General features: G+C 41.3%; 1 protein-coding gene across 1 annotated transcript; it reads left to right on the forward strand.

Annotated features, from left to right (window-relative positions):
- The first annotated feature begins 3617 nt into the window (after positions 1-3617).
- On the forward strand, positions 3618-9935 carry LOC6578239 (paired box pox-neuro protein). Its single transcript, XM_002004119.4, has 5 exons — positions 3618-4056; positions 6266-6618; positions 7127-7267; positions 7341-7420; positions 8537-9935. The coding sequence occupies exons 2-5, from the start codon at positions 6606-6608 to the stop codon at positions 9689-9691; spliced, it is 1389 nt and encodes a 462-aa protein (XP_002004155.1). The 5' UTR covers positions 3618-4056; positions 6266-6605; the 3' UTR covers positions 9692-9935.
- The last annotated feature ends 4288 nt before the right edge of the window (positions 9936-14223 follow it).

The following is a 14223-nucleotide window of genomic DNA, read 5'->3' on the forward strand; positions in this document are numbered from 1 at the left end:
CCTTTAAAAATCAATTATATTCGGCGGAAGATCGAGAACCATCAGAAGCAGCTCTTACTTGCTGGAAGCACGCACTATAGGGAATACGTAGATTATTCTTTGTTAAGGTTATTGTTAAATTTTTAGAAAAAAAGGTATTGAAGTATTATTCAATTTAATCTATTGCTAATGCTAATGCTAATGATATATAAGAGTTAATTTTTAACATACAAGTACATATTATAGATATGTGTCGTGTATGTTATTTGTGAGAATGTGTAGCTTTTGCTGTAAGTCGTTCTTTCCAAAAATTTAATTAAGATATATAATAATGTCAGAAATTTAATTTATTGCAAGGGCTTCTTTTTACACGCAAAGCTTGGCTAAACAAGCAACTGCTCACCCTTGTCTGTTCGGCCATTTTGTGTGCTCATTGGTGCATTCTGTTTCGTCCTTTAATGTGAGAAAATGTTACCATTTTGCCGACGTGTTGTCAAAGTCCTTTGTAATTGCTCATTTTCTTATCTAGATTTGCTGACCCATCCGTCCCACTTGGGCAGGTGTCGCCTGGAAAACTCTGTGGAAATTACGTTTTTATTAATTGGTTATTTGGAGTGGATCGAAATAGATGGTGCGACAGACAGACAACGAATTCTAAGGTTTTTATGGCAGTTAAGAATTGCGTGTAGGCGGACTACAACATAAAATAGAATTTTTGGTAAACGCGCAACTTTATCTTATCGTTTGTCGGCAACTGTATTTTGGGTTGTCTAATTGTTCCAACGATTGTCTGCTGTTGTGCACTCCTGCTCGTTGCCTCACTTACTTAGGTGTTGCTGCTTGTTTCGGCGCGTGTCTTCGTCCCAATCGCAAGGTGCACCTGAGAGCCTGCTGCAACTTGTTTGCCATCCTGCGCTGCATCCATCAAAAGAACGTCGCGTGTAAACTAAAACTACAGGGGAGAGGTAACCTCATGTTCATGATTTCAGGCACATGCGTAACCTGCGCCAATTTGGCCAGCACAAAAATCGTCGTTTTCTTCGTTGTCGTCATCGTCGACGCTGTACCGTCGTTGCCGGTTTTGTTTCCACCAAAACGCTGTGTGTTGCATCTGCTGATTGCAACGTCCAACACAAACTCGAAAGCAAACCCTCAATTAGACCGCCCCTTCAATTTAAAAGTATATAGTGTCTGGCTGTTCTTTTGTATGACAGACGCAAAAACCTCAAGTTGGCTAGTCAACTAATTTGATCGACGGCTTCGAGGCACCCACGCAACAAAAGCAAACTTTTTGTAGCTCACATAGTGGCTAATTTCCAAATTCTTGGCTGCTAGCTATGCCATGGAGCGCAAATATCCGACAGAAGCGACAACAGCGCATACTGTTTCTTATTAATGACCATGAAATCTGCCTCCAAGTCATTTTGGTAGACTACCTGTCTTCAGACACGAGCTTGCCAATTTTAAATAATAATTTTAATGACTGCAGCCCTGAAGGCACCGACTGTTATTATACAAGATATTAGAAGGAATTTTTGACAATAATAAAATCGGTGCATTTCTTGATTGGGCGGTATGTTAAGTTTCTGTGAATCAATTTGTTGAGATTGTTACTATTTATAATCACATTTTTGTAATTATCGCGAAAGACTGACTATACATTTGCTTTTACTAATTATCTAAAATTCGCGTCTTACATTTCGGTTGAAGTTTTATCGTAGGTGCGTGGCTGGTCTTACGATTACAGAATGCTTCTAATAAAGGACAGTGGATTTAATTTCAATTACAATATAAGCGAATGTAACGCCAAAGATGCCTATCGCAACAAGCAATGCGTAGGAAAATCCACTCATTTGGAAGAAGTTAAGCCGATTTGACGCCCTTTTTGCAAAGCGCCCTATGCTATACTGACTTTTACTTCCGGTTGCTCTTTTTCTGTGCATTGAATGGATTATAAATTGAACTTCCCACACAGATTTGTGTGTCGACCTTAATTGGGGCGTGTTCTGGGCTGGGTTTGGGTAATTGCAACCACTTGAAAAGCTCATGGTCACATAATCGCGCTGTCTGTGTGCTGAACAGACAGCAGAACAAGCAACGTGGGTGCTGGGTGGGTTGGGTGGTTTGGGATGACTACGGTCGCGTTGGGCGTCGCTTCTATATGCCTGGCTGACTCTGTTGATCTTATTACTCCTCGCTTGGCTGAATGAGAAAATTCGGGGCAGCTGCTGTTTGGCAATGTTGGAGATGAAGACTATCAGAGCTAGTGGCAAGCGCCATTGTGTGAGGCACTCGACTTGGGCCTTGTGCTCTTTTGACAGTTTTATCTCAACCTTGCAGAAATGTTGGTGACGGACACAAAAGTGCCACTCCATATACCATATACCTTTGTAGCCATTGCTAGCTCTAAGAGATTTCATGTTTGAAATATAAATCTTTGTCGCCACAAGTAGATTTGCTTATGACACGCAGATGAGTGTTACGCACTTGGGTACCTGAATTGGATACACGCTTTAATATAGTCCCACTTTTTCTACATTGATTTTCCGGAGGCAGCCTAAAAGCCCAGCACACAATTACGTTTACCAGACTGAAAGCGGTATTGTTCCACGAATAAACGATAGTCACCCTTTATAGTCAATATGACAGTTTTATCTTTCGTTACCAGCCTTGCCCATTTAAAATCTATTTTCAATTGAAATGCCAGGCGACAATTGTCATATTCAATTAACACTTGCACCACCAAAGCGTTTCTTAATTCCACCACCCAAAAACCCATTTACCCATTCCATGAGCTTCATCAGAGAGAGAGAAAGCCACGGTGCAGATAGGACCGGCGCACGCCTGTAGCCGTCGTTGTTTCGCTCAGGGTACGGCTACGCCATACACACACACACACACACACACTTCCATATATCTATTCGTACATACGTACACATATATATATATAAAATTCTAGGGCTATGGTGTTGTCATATTGTGGTGGGCATGGAGAAACATTCGCGTGCTGAGTTGCCGCTGCCGATTGGCCGGAACGCGACTGCAACGGCAACGGCAACGGCTACGGCTGCCGCAACGCTTTAACATTAGTGTACGATGGTATAAAATTATCTTTCGTAATGTTGCTATAATATTTGAATTAATAAATAAATATATATTTTGTTGTTGTTTATATTTAAATATTTAGAATTGGCTTTAATGATACAAATTATACTCTACATATGTATTTTTTTTATGCTGAATATATGTGGGGTTCGCCTACTGAGGTTTGTTGCTAGTCGAGCGGTTTTTGTATTCTCGTTTGTGATTTAAACTTAAATAGTTATTCGCTGTTGAATTGACTTTTGTGTGACTTTTATTAAATTATTATTATTTACCTCATATCTTGGCATGCGTTTATTGACTCCATTGTGTTCGTCATGCCAGGGCAGGATGTGCGTAGTTCCACGGTGCGGCTTATTCAAACCTTTCAGGGCATCGAATGTAACGAAACCCACGGCTTCGGCCAATCATAGGGCTCGCAATGCCAGCACAACACATGCGCAATATGAAGTGACTGTTGATTGGCCGTGAGCCGCAAGCGGGGCTGTCGTTGCTGTTGTTGTTGTTTTTGCGCCAGCACACTGTTGTTTGCTGCTGCTGCCGTGAAACCGGTTACACCAGAAAAACGTTTCGTCCGCCTTGTGGCAGTTGAGAGGCCGTGAACATATGTCAGTGTGCGTATATTTTCGGGTGGCGGCAGTAGCCCAGAGTTGGCTGGATGTAACACGGCAGGGCATCGGACACGGGAACATCAGAGCAGATCATTGATGCTTTGTGCGTTGCCAGCGCGAATCGCATGCATTAGTTGAAATTTTGACGGTCGAGTGACTAGATGAGCGGCGTCGCGGTGGGCAAGCTTAAACAGTCTTGAGTCCATTTTAGTATACCTAATTTATGGAAAATTAACGCTCCTTGAAACGAATTTGCAGAAGGAAAAAGTTGATGTGTTGTGTATATGTATTAAAACCTTAGTCCAAGTGAATTAAAATTTGTGTTAATTAATTATTATCTATATTAAAAAGAAAAGTAATTAAGGTGAGAGCAAGTAACTTACAAAAATATGTGGAAAACCCAATATAGATAATTTATAATAACTTGACACAAAGGAAGTACTAGACTTTCTCTCGTTGTTGTCATTTGGTGGAGTACTGTAGCATTAAAACCGTGGAATACTTTAAAACAAACGTTTTTCATAAAAAAATCATGATAAAAATTATTATACTCAGTTAACACCTTATTAAACATAATTGTGCTTAAATTTAGAATATTATTGTTCTCATAACATTTGAAATTTTTGAAATATTTCAATTATATTCTATGCGTTTTGATACACACATTAACCCATGCTCTTTTCGTAATGAGCGCCCATTTAACGGGATTCAATTTATTCAATCATATTGTCTTCATCCCAAAATAAGCGAATATATATACAACGGATATGGCTTTAATTTTATGAGCTCAACAAATTTGCATCGCAAAGATCGCGAAAAGTCACATTGAAATTGAGTTTCCGCCGGCCTCTGATAACTCATAAATGAGTCGACCACTTTTTCCCACGAGACAAACGACAAAATTCAAAAATCGTATGCTAATTAATTCTATATCATGCCGTATACTATTATAGCCCATTGATTTTGAAAGCTTTCTACCAAACTAGCCGCTTAACAACTTATTTAGCTGAACCTAAGTGTGGTCAGCCTACCCAAAACGATATTGATCTCAATATTGCTTCTGGCTGCTTTTCGTTTCTAAACAGCAATGTAAAAGCCGGCGACTTGCTTCATTGATGTCGTTTGTTGCTCTGTTGCCTTCCTATGTTATCATTTGATGCACCAAAAAAATCATAAGCCTATACATATTCAAATGCTCCAGCGTATGTTTTATTATAATTTTTTATTTTAATTAGCGAGCTTTATTCCTAAAGCCGCGGCTTTTCTTTGCCGAAACAGAAGCTCGACGAACCTGTCGGTTCCACTTTTGGCAGTAGTACCCATTTAAATTATTGTATGTTTAACTAATTTCTGTTAATTTTTATGTGCATTACGTTTGACAGGTGTATATGTTTTTGAATATTGGCTTCATTAACCTTAGTTGCTAGTTCGTTGTTGAGCAATCAATTACAGTAAGTTTAAGCAGACTCGTTTGGCAGAAATATATGAAACATATTTTTGTATATTATATAACAGAATATTCTTTGACTTTTTCAATACCTATATAGAACGGATTGTTTTTATCATAATCGGCTGTTAAATTGGTATCATTAAATAAATACCACAGATTACTTTTCTTTAGGGCCATCGACTTTTAGCTAATTCAAGGCAGTAAACTGTAGTAAAGAAAAATACGAGTAAAAGTAACCCTTTCTTTTCGAAAATAAAAGAGTTCAGCTTGCAAATAAATGCTTATCGCAGGCTAATGTGCGTATAAGTCTGTGGCACTTAACAACCTTAACGGCTGCCACGAGTAGCTCCAAAACTAAACCAAAACAAAGTAACAACAACAAAAAACAACTCAATTTCGTGCCTTTGAAGAGCAGCGCTGCTGTCCACACGCGCATTTAGAATTTTACGAGCTGAAAAGTAACCAAACAGTCAAATCCTGAGGACTTTGGGCAATTAAATCTAATGTGAATTCCATAATAACATGGGCATGACAAAGTACGAAGACTATGGACCCAAGGGGTAGTTATACATTTTGATTTATACGGTTCTTCGGCGCGCATTTTCATGCCTCTGACAGGCTGGCGACAGGTTAACCAGGGACTTCACTGTTAAACTGCTTGCCCATTCATTCTAATGACAGGAAGCGGAAACCACAGTGGGGGTGACCTGCTACTACTGCTGCTGCTGCTGTCGGCGGGTTTTATATTTGCATATTTTTGGTATGTTTTTAACCAAATGAGCAATTGGCCAAAATTTATTTTAATTGTTGCCCGGCTCATGCATTTGCATATTTTCAACCTTTACCTCTGCAGACCAAACATGCAATGTGCTTTATTTAGTCCCACAATTCTGATAATAGGCTAGTTCACGCTGCGCCAAGAATGTGCCTGATAAGCAGCTAATTTAAGATACAACAAAATCCAAGTACTACGCATTTGGGCACAGCCCATAAACCACTGAACATTAAATGGCCCCTCTACCGTATATCTTTAAACTAGGACTTCTACCATGTACGCATTGCCTTATGTTGTTGCCTTCGAGGTTTTATGAAATAATTAACTTTTATGTATTTTCCTTACTAGTTTTCACTGATCTGATTCCCGGCTGACAACTGTGTGCAGAGATTTCGTGGAAGCCGTAAAAAACCCATCTCCTCAGCTACTAACTCAGTCGGGCGACGGTCTGCAGCAACATCCCAAAAGCAACATTCATCAACTGCATCAGCATCAGCATTGGCATCGGGAGCAGCCAGCATCATCTCGCTGACTAGTTTAATGGGGTTCTTGCTTAAAATTTGATTAGAATTCGACGATTAAGCAAAGCTTCGAGCCGGACCCATTGACTTACATCACAAAGCTCACGCAGGTGACGCCACACACTGTAAACAGTTGATAAAAATTTGAGTTGAGTGCGTTTTCAACAATGCCCCATACAGGTGAGTTGTCGATCATTTTTATGTTACCTAATGAGCTAAAACTGCTACAATGAAAGCATTCAATGCGATCAAACACTAAAATATACCATATACCGAAACCAAAACCAAAAACAAATCTTGCGATACTTATTTCGATAGTGATAATCACGACAGCTGAAACGCAGCCACAGCCCTTCGGGCAAAACTCTTTTGCGCTCCATAAAAGAGACAGCAAACATAAAATTCGCACTTCATTAAACTCGCAGCCAACGCCCCGAGGAGTTGGATCCGACAGAAGGTAACAGACACAGCGAGTTGGTCGGTGGTTACGATTGCTTATAAGTTTGAGTGCACATATCGGTTAGAGCAAGACAGTATTGCTTCAATTGGCGTAGCTTATACTCAAGCATGGTATTTAAGAAGAGAATGGAAATTATTTTGATTTGAGCATTGATGGAGGCATCATTGCTCTTTTAGTTGCAGAACCTTTTTTTTTTCGTTACAAATATTTTTTTTTTCTTTTTTGCAGGTCAGGCGGGTGTCAACCAGTTGGGCGGAGTCTTTGTCAATGGGCGCCCATTGCCGGACTGTGTGCGACGACGTATCGTGGATTTGGCGCTGTGTGGCGTTAGGCCCTGTGACATATCCAGGCAACTCTTAGTGTCTCATGGTGAGTGTGGAAGTTAAGGTTAAAATTTAAATAAAATCAACTAATAGGATTATTGGCTTTTTCCGCCTGGTAGGATGTGTATCCAAAATTCTGACGCGCTTCTATGAGACAGGTTCCATCCGGCCGGGATCTATTGGCGGCAGTAAAACGAAGGTAAGTTGATAGGGGGAAAAACGGTGTCCGTGGGATATGGGCATATGTGTGCTCCCGTGAAATCAACATGCGATTATATGTATAAAAATCAAACGCACAGCAGTAAATCCATACAGTATCACAGATAAAAAGCTAGTTTACATGTTCTTTAGACGACAGCTTTTTCGGGGAGATTGCTATGTAGGTAGAGCGCAACAAATCAATCTCATTTGCAGGCACTGATAGCACGCTTTTGTCATCACCGGGAGCACAGCACTTGGTTTTCGTCAGTTGTTTAATTTCACACGCTCAATCAACTACCTGCAGCTACTGTGTAACCTCTACGGTTGTGGGCCAACGGCCACGCAGATTGTGATAAAAATAAGCATAGTGTGGCTGCATAGGACCTGCGCGGTATCAACATAAGCTTCAGGTTAAACAAATGTTTAAACGTGTTGTACTATTTTCCAAGCACACTAGCTTAAAATATAACTCGTAATTAACCTATAAGTAAGGCGAACTTCACATTGTCCTCGCACGTGATATGGTGATTCAATAACAGCCTACACTTGCTCGAACAAAACGTGCATTTAACACCTCCACATCCATGTCAATATGGAAGTGTCACCCTGGGGATCTGATGGTAGACGCATGGGGAGGAAGAGTGGTGAGTGGTGAGGGCGTAGCTGGCTTAGAGGCCAAAGGAGGGGTTAGTTGACCGGTCATACAAAGCGCCTTCGTGTGTATGATTTGATAAGATCTCTGATGTAAGTTGGACCCTTTTAGGGGCGACTATGAAATATTCATGTATTTATGAATTTTTAATGAATTGCCGCGTCACACGTGAGCGTTAAGTGAGCCGACATTGGCGGGGCACCTTTTAAAATTGCAAATATGCAGTTAGCACATAGCTAACAAAAAACACGAGTTGATATATATCTATTAAAAAACAACTAAACTGGGTGGTGCTCGACCTGCTCTAGTATTTGAGGGCCTTGGCGATCTGAAAATTGATTTGCAGATACATTGCTTTATACAATAAAATTTCACGGCATTTAATGCCTAGAACATAACATATGCATCAATAGGGGACCAGTGCCTAAGCCACAGATTTTCTCCTTTTCATTTCTTCAACAGCAAGTAGCTACACCAACTGTGGTAAAGAAAATAATACGCTTAAAGGAAGAGAACAGCGGCATGTTCGCTTGGGAAATACGTGAACAACTGCAGCAGCAGCGTGTTTGTGATCCCAGCTCAGTACCGTCGATCAGCTCTATTAATCGTATATTGCGTAATAGTGGACTCTGGACAGACGAGATGACTTCCAGTCAGCAGAATGCAGCAGCGGCTGCGGCAGCAGTGGCAGCGGCTCACCAAATTTCTGGCAGCGGCACTCCTAGTGCTTACGCTTCGTCCACCCAGTTGTATGCGAGCCCCAGTAATTCAGCTGCCGCAGCTACACGAATTACGCCCACCTCTGGCACGCCACCTACATCGACATCAAGCTTACACTCACGTTATACTAAAGCGACACCGTCACCGTCATTACTGGGCGATGGGCTCCCTCTCAAACCTGCGCCCAAGTTGCCTCCGTCTCATGGAAACAGTCCTAGTCATGGATTGGCAACCGCCGTGTCCAGTCAGTTGGGTGGCTTAGACTTAAGTTACTCAGCACTGCACAAGCACTGGCTATGGAATCCTTCGCTGCTCTACTATACTCAGGCACACATGCAGGCAGCCCAGGCAGCCCAAGCAGCAGCAACGGGCGGTCCGATTTTACCCTATAGTGGAGCCTTTGTGCCGCATGGCGCAGCCAGTATGGCCGCTGTTGCAGCGGCTGCTGCAGGAAGTTGTGCAGTTGGCGGTGGGTTCACAAAATCCGAAAGCTCAATTGATCTAACCAAACCCTGCGCCATGGGCGATCCCTTGAGTGATTGCGATTCAGGAAAATCATCGCCGGTGGCGTTGACCTCAAGTACAGCTACATCCGGCGTTACAGATACGATGACTAACAGTCAAAATAGTCGCAAAAGGAATCCCTATTCCATTGAGGAACTATTGAAGAAGCCTGAGAAGCGTTTCCGTTTCAACAGCGAATCACAGACGAGTTTGGAAGGATGTGTGACCAAGCGTGATAATGTTGAATGCATAAGCTCGAATTCCAGCTCCAGCTCGAGCGAGAGCAACAGCAACGTTAGTAACGTCAGCTCCGAAGATACGGCTACGCTAACAAGATCCCAGCTGGAAGTCGCGGATGTCGAGGAAGATTGTAGCGTTGAAGTCGTCAACTAAGGCTGCCTGATTGCCTTTACTTAATTCTAGTAAGAGTCCCAGTTTTAAACAATTAATATGTTTATTTTAGACTACCTATTCGTGATAACTAATTAATCGAAATAAAATACAATCGAACTGTGTAAATGTAATTACTACCAAAATGTGTTGCTGTAATTATTTAATTTCGTTTCTAGGCAATTAACTGAGTCAAATTATAGTAATTTTACACTTACAATTTCTTGTTCAGTAGCGATATTTCCAGCTGTGAGTATTCAAATGTCCATATAAATAAACACAATGATGAATGTAAAAAGCTTAGAGCGGGATACCTGCTAGCTGGGTGGTTTGAACTAGACCATTCTTGTTTAATTTATTTTCACTACAGTATAAAATGAAGCATCTATACCATTTGCGTTGGTTTTCAATGAGCTACCTGGAGGTCCCTGGATTGTCTTGTCGGAACGTCGGTCAGTCGCTCTTTAATTAACTTGCGCGCCAACGAAGTGTCAACAAGTTGCCAACAACAAAAACAACAACAGCAAAACTTCATTGCAAAGTACAAAATTACAAGATGTCTGACACGACCATAGCTATCGATCGCCCGCGGTGGCAACTGCAGCTTCTTTGCGCATGGCTCCACCGGTGCACCGGAGAGCCCTGACACAGTGTGAACTGACAGAAATATTCGCTGCAAAACATTATTTAGATGATTATTATAATTTGTATAGTTTCTTGAAACTCTTAAATTTTTGAAATATTCATATTTTTGTAATAGTTTGTATATATTATCGAAAATTACAAAGGAATTACAAATTAGTATCAAGATTTTCATAGTGCCAAGCCATTCGCATAAACAGATAGTTAAAATTCATTTTAGCCCATTGTACAATACTTACTTGGCAAGGCGACAATGACATTGAAATCGCCATGAGGTGCTGTAGTGTGCCTTGCCGTTGCAGCATTGTGATCAGAATTTATAAGCAGAAAAGTAAGATCATGGACTACCAACAGGGGAGCAACGGGAGCCCAAGCCAAGGTGTGAAGTGCTTCTATTATATGAAATCACAGTATGGGACTTTCTAACCAATATTTTGTAGATTATTTTGTATTGCACGGACTTAACCATATTTAAATGTTTTTAGAGAACTTCTTTCTTTCTTTATATGAAAGATGAAGCTGTAGTCTCTAACTATTTGAATAGAACCAAAGAATAGTCCTTCGACAAAATGTACTTCGACAAAGTCTACGGAAAGTGCGTTAAATATGCGAGGAACGTATGCTTCGCAGCTTGGTCCGTAAAAAAGAGAAGACATTTAGACATTAGCAAAAAAACTGCCATAATTGTATCACGTGCAAGGCTTGAAGCAGGAGGGGCATTGCACTTCATAAACAATGCTAAAAGGCGTTGAGGATTCGGACAAGAAAACTGGTGGTCAGGAATGCAGCACAGTGTGAAGGCCTTCTTTCTAGCAAGCAGCACCCCAGCCAGCAGGCGCAAGCCCAAGCACAGTCACAATCGCAGTAAAAGCAAGCTTCTGCTCTGAGCCTGGTTGTCCCACTTCGGAATGATCAGGCATGACTATGACTGACAGCCTGAATGCCTGGCTGTGTAAAAAGTATCTTCTCTGAGTAAACACAGATTGCCACGGACCGCTGGACTGCTGGACTTTTGGACTGGTGGACTGCTTACGTTGAACGCACATATCGATCGTTGGTCGGTGATCGCCTCGATCATAAGCCGGGGGCGACACTTTTGGGCCAGGCCAGATCGGGCAACAGAATATTTTTATACGCTCGCGTTCGAAATATAAATGAGGTAGGCATGCAGCAGCAGGAATATCAGGATCGTACCCATCTTCAATTCGATCTCTCGATTTCCGATCCGAAGCGTTTTTGCAACGACTCGCTAAGTTTGGCGCGACAAAAAACGCGCGCGCCGTTCACTTTCCTGAGCATTTGGATTTCGCGCTCGTTTCGAGGTTTTTGTATCACTTACTTGCAGATATACGAGTATGTGCAACAGCTTCTGTGTTAGCTAAAGGAGCTGAATCTGCTCAAGGAGCTCGTCTTAGTATAGACTCAACTATTGCAATGTTTCGTCGCGCTGCTAGCATTTGATTTGTGTTTTGGTTTTTGCGGCTGCTACACGTTTTCGGCATAAATCAAGATATTGTCGGAGAATCAGACAAGATGAGAAGCAGCCCCAAACATATCTGCCCGTGCATGAGAAAGCAATCGATGCGACTGATATTTTTATGGCGGTAATGGTGTTGTCTGACACGATTAGGAGTTTCAAATATTTGACAACGAATATCGATTTTTAGTTTTAATTGAGATCGGACTACTGTGGTTAATGTTGAATTATTTAACTACAGAGAGCTTAAGCAGCTTTGATGGCTTAACATGTTGGGTTTTTAGCACGTCGCTTGTTACAGCTCAAACGAATCATATGGAATCGCAGCAAATAAAGATTTAAAAATTCTTACAAAAGTGAAGCATGCTAGATCAGTCAGTTTATTTACATATGTAAATATGTATATAAAATACATTGGAAAATCATTTTTGAACACAGCGACCTTTTTCTTGTGTAAACAGGCAGAAAAAAGTGCAGTCGCTGATTCTTGCGTTCGAGTCCTTGTGTTGTTTGTTATGTAGGTATATCCTAGTTGGGCCATTGCTGCCTGGAGAGCTCTTCCTTAGCTTAAATATATTAATTTAGTTAGCTTTTAGGCAGTTTTCTTTGTATTAATTGAATGGTAATTTGATCTCATTAAAATGTAGTCATGTGACCGAATATGAAAGTCTAGTCGTCTTCCGCTTTCCTAACTGTGGGCCTTTGACACCATTTAATGTGTTGACATTTTCAGATTTTCTCTTCTTACCTTTAACATTTGTTTCATTTGGTTGGTTCAGTTTATATGCTCGACTTTTATTCGGCGCTGCTCTTGTCAAATAAAGCCATTTTTTATGGGTAATTTCTTAAAGGTTCACTTAAATACACCCGACCGAACTTGAACTCGAGATCTTCGCGATGAGCCAGGCTTGTCAACGCATTTCGAGATTGATTTCTCTGTTTCTTGTGGCTAACTCTGACCGCTGTGCGCGCAATTAAACCGTAAAAGCGGCAAGCCCAACATGAGCAACAATGGGAAAGGGTTAATTGGCAGCCACCGGCAACAGAAGCAGTTATGTTCTCATTTAAAACGCTCGACAACAGGTTAAAACCAAATGTGAGGCAATAAAAATTTAAAAATGTTTTCCTGCTTTCCTCATGGGCCGCTCATTAAATACATAAACCTGCGGATCGATAAGCAGCTATTGAACAAAACAGTAGCGCTCCCGAAAAGCGCTCCGTCGAAAAGTGGCCAAAAACTGTGACATTTACATAATGAGCTTTTATTGTTAGTTGATTGCCCCCATAAGGGTAAGATCTATGAATTAGTAATATATCTCTGTTGGCGGAAATAAGTCAATTATAGTGTGTGAACTCGCCAGTTGCGAGGCCTGCGCAATCAATCGTCAATAATGCTAATTAAAATTGCTATGGGGCACAATTGATTTCATGTAATCGTGGCCTTTGGCTGGATTCCAGACTTCTCTCGGACGGCTCGGAGCAGAACGAAAATCAGTAGGCGACTGTGTAGCAATAAAACCAAAGTTAACAACTTTACAGCTACCAAGTTGAGTGGACACAGGTTACTTTTCTGTTTCTGTGAAGTGGATCTCCATATCGTATCTCCGAGCACAACAAAAGCCGCCCGTGGTGTTAACGAGTAGCCGCTGACATTCTTATGGGCATGAATAATATGCTAGTGCCAGCATAAGGTGCTGTATCTATCCATCCAGGTACCAAATAGAAAAATAAATGGCATTCACCATTAGGGCAACAGCATCAAAAGCCAAACTGAAATTCAAAATTGTTCTTCACACTGACAACTATTTTATTCTATTAACAGAGTTTCATATGCAATGCCATTAAGTGTCTAAATTGAATGGTGGACAACATGATACACTTCCTTGCGGAGCTAATGATTCTTATAGATTCTAATCTGAGTGCAGCTGGAGTACGTTAAATAATTGCTACTTGGGTCATAAAACCTATGTATGTGGCTTGAGCCGAACGTGTGGGAAGAAGACAAATAGAGTCAAATGAAGCAAAAAGTCAGATAAGGATACTGTTGCCAGGTTAGAGCCACCAGAGCACTCGTAAACTATTCGTCAAATCAAACGAGTAACGCATACTTCCGCATTGGCATTGGCATCGGTTGCGGCTGCGGCTGCGGCTACGGCATCCGCATTCGCATGCGCCCAAAGGAAGGGCAACTGATTCACCTGCTGCTTGACGCGCGCACATTAGCTGCGCATCGAAACTGCAGCCCGCATTATCCTTGGCTCTCGACAAGTTCTCAAGTGGCCATCATTAGCTTGGTCGCTTTTTCAACAATTACGCCACTTCAATTGTGTTTGACATGACTACACAGGATCTGCAAGGTAGCTTGCTGCACCTTTCAAATCGCACTCTGTTCATTTTCGTTTCCTTTTTTTCTCGT

This window comes from Drosophila mojavensis, unplaced genomic scaffold, assembly GCF_018153725.1.
Source record: "Drosophila mojavensis isolate 15081-1352.22 unplaced genomic scaffold, ASM1815372v1 contig_80, whole genome shotgun sequence".
Taxonomy (NCBI): Eukaryota; Metazoa; Arthropoda; class Insecta; order Diptera; family Drosophilidae; genus Drosophila; species Drosophila mojavensis.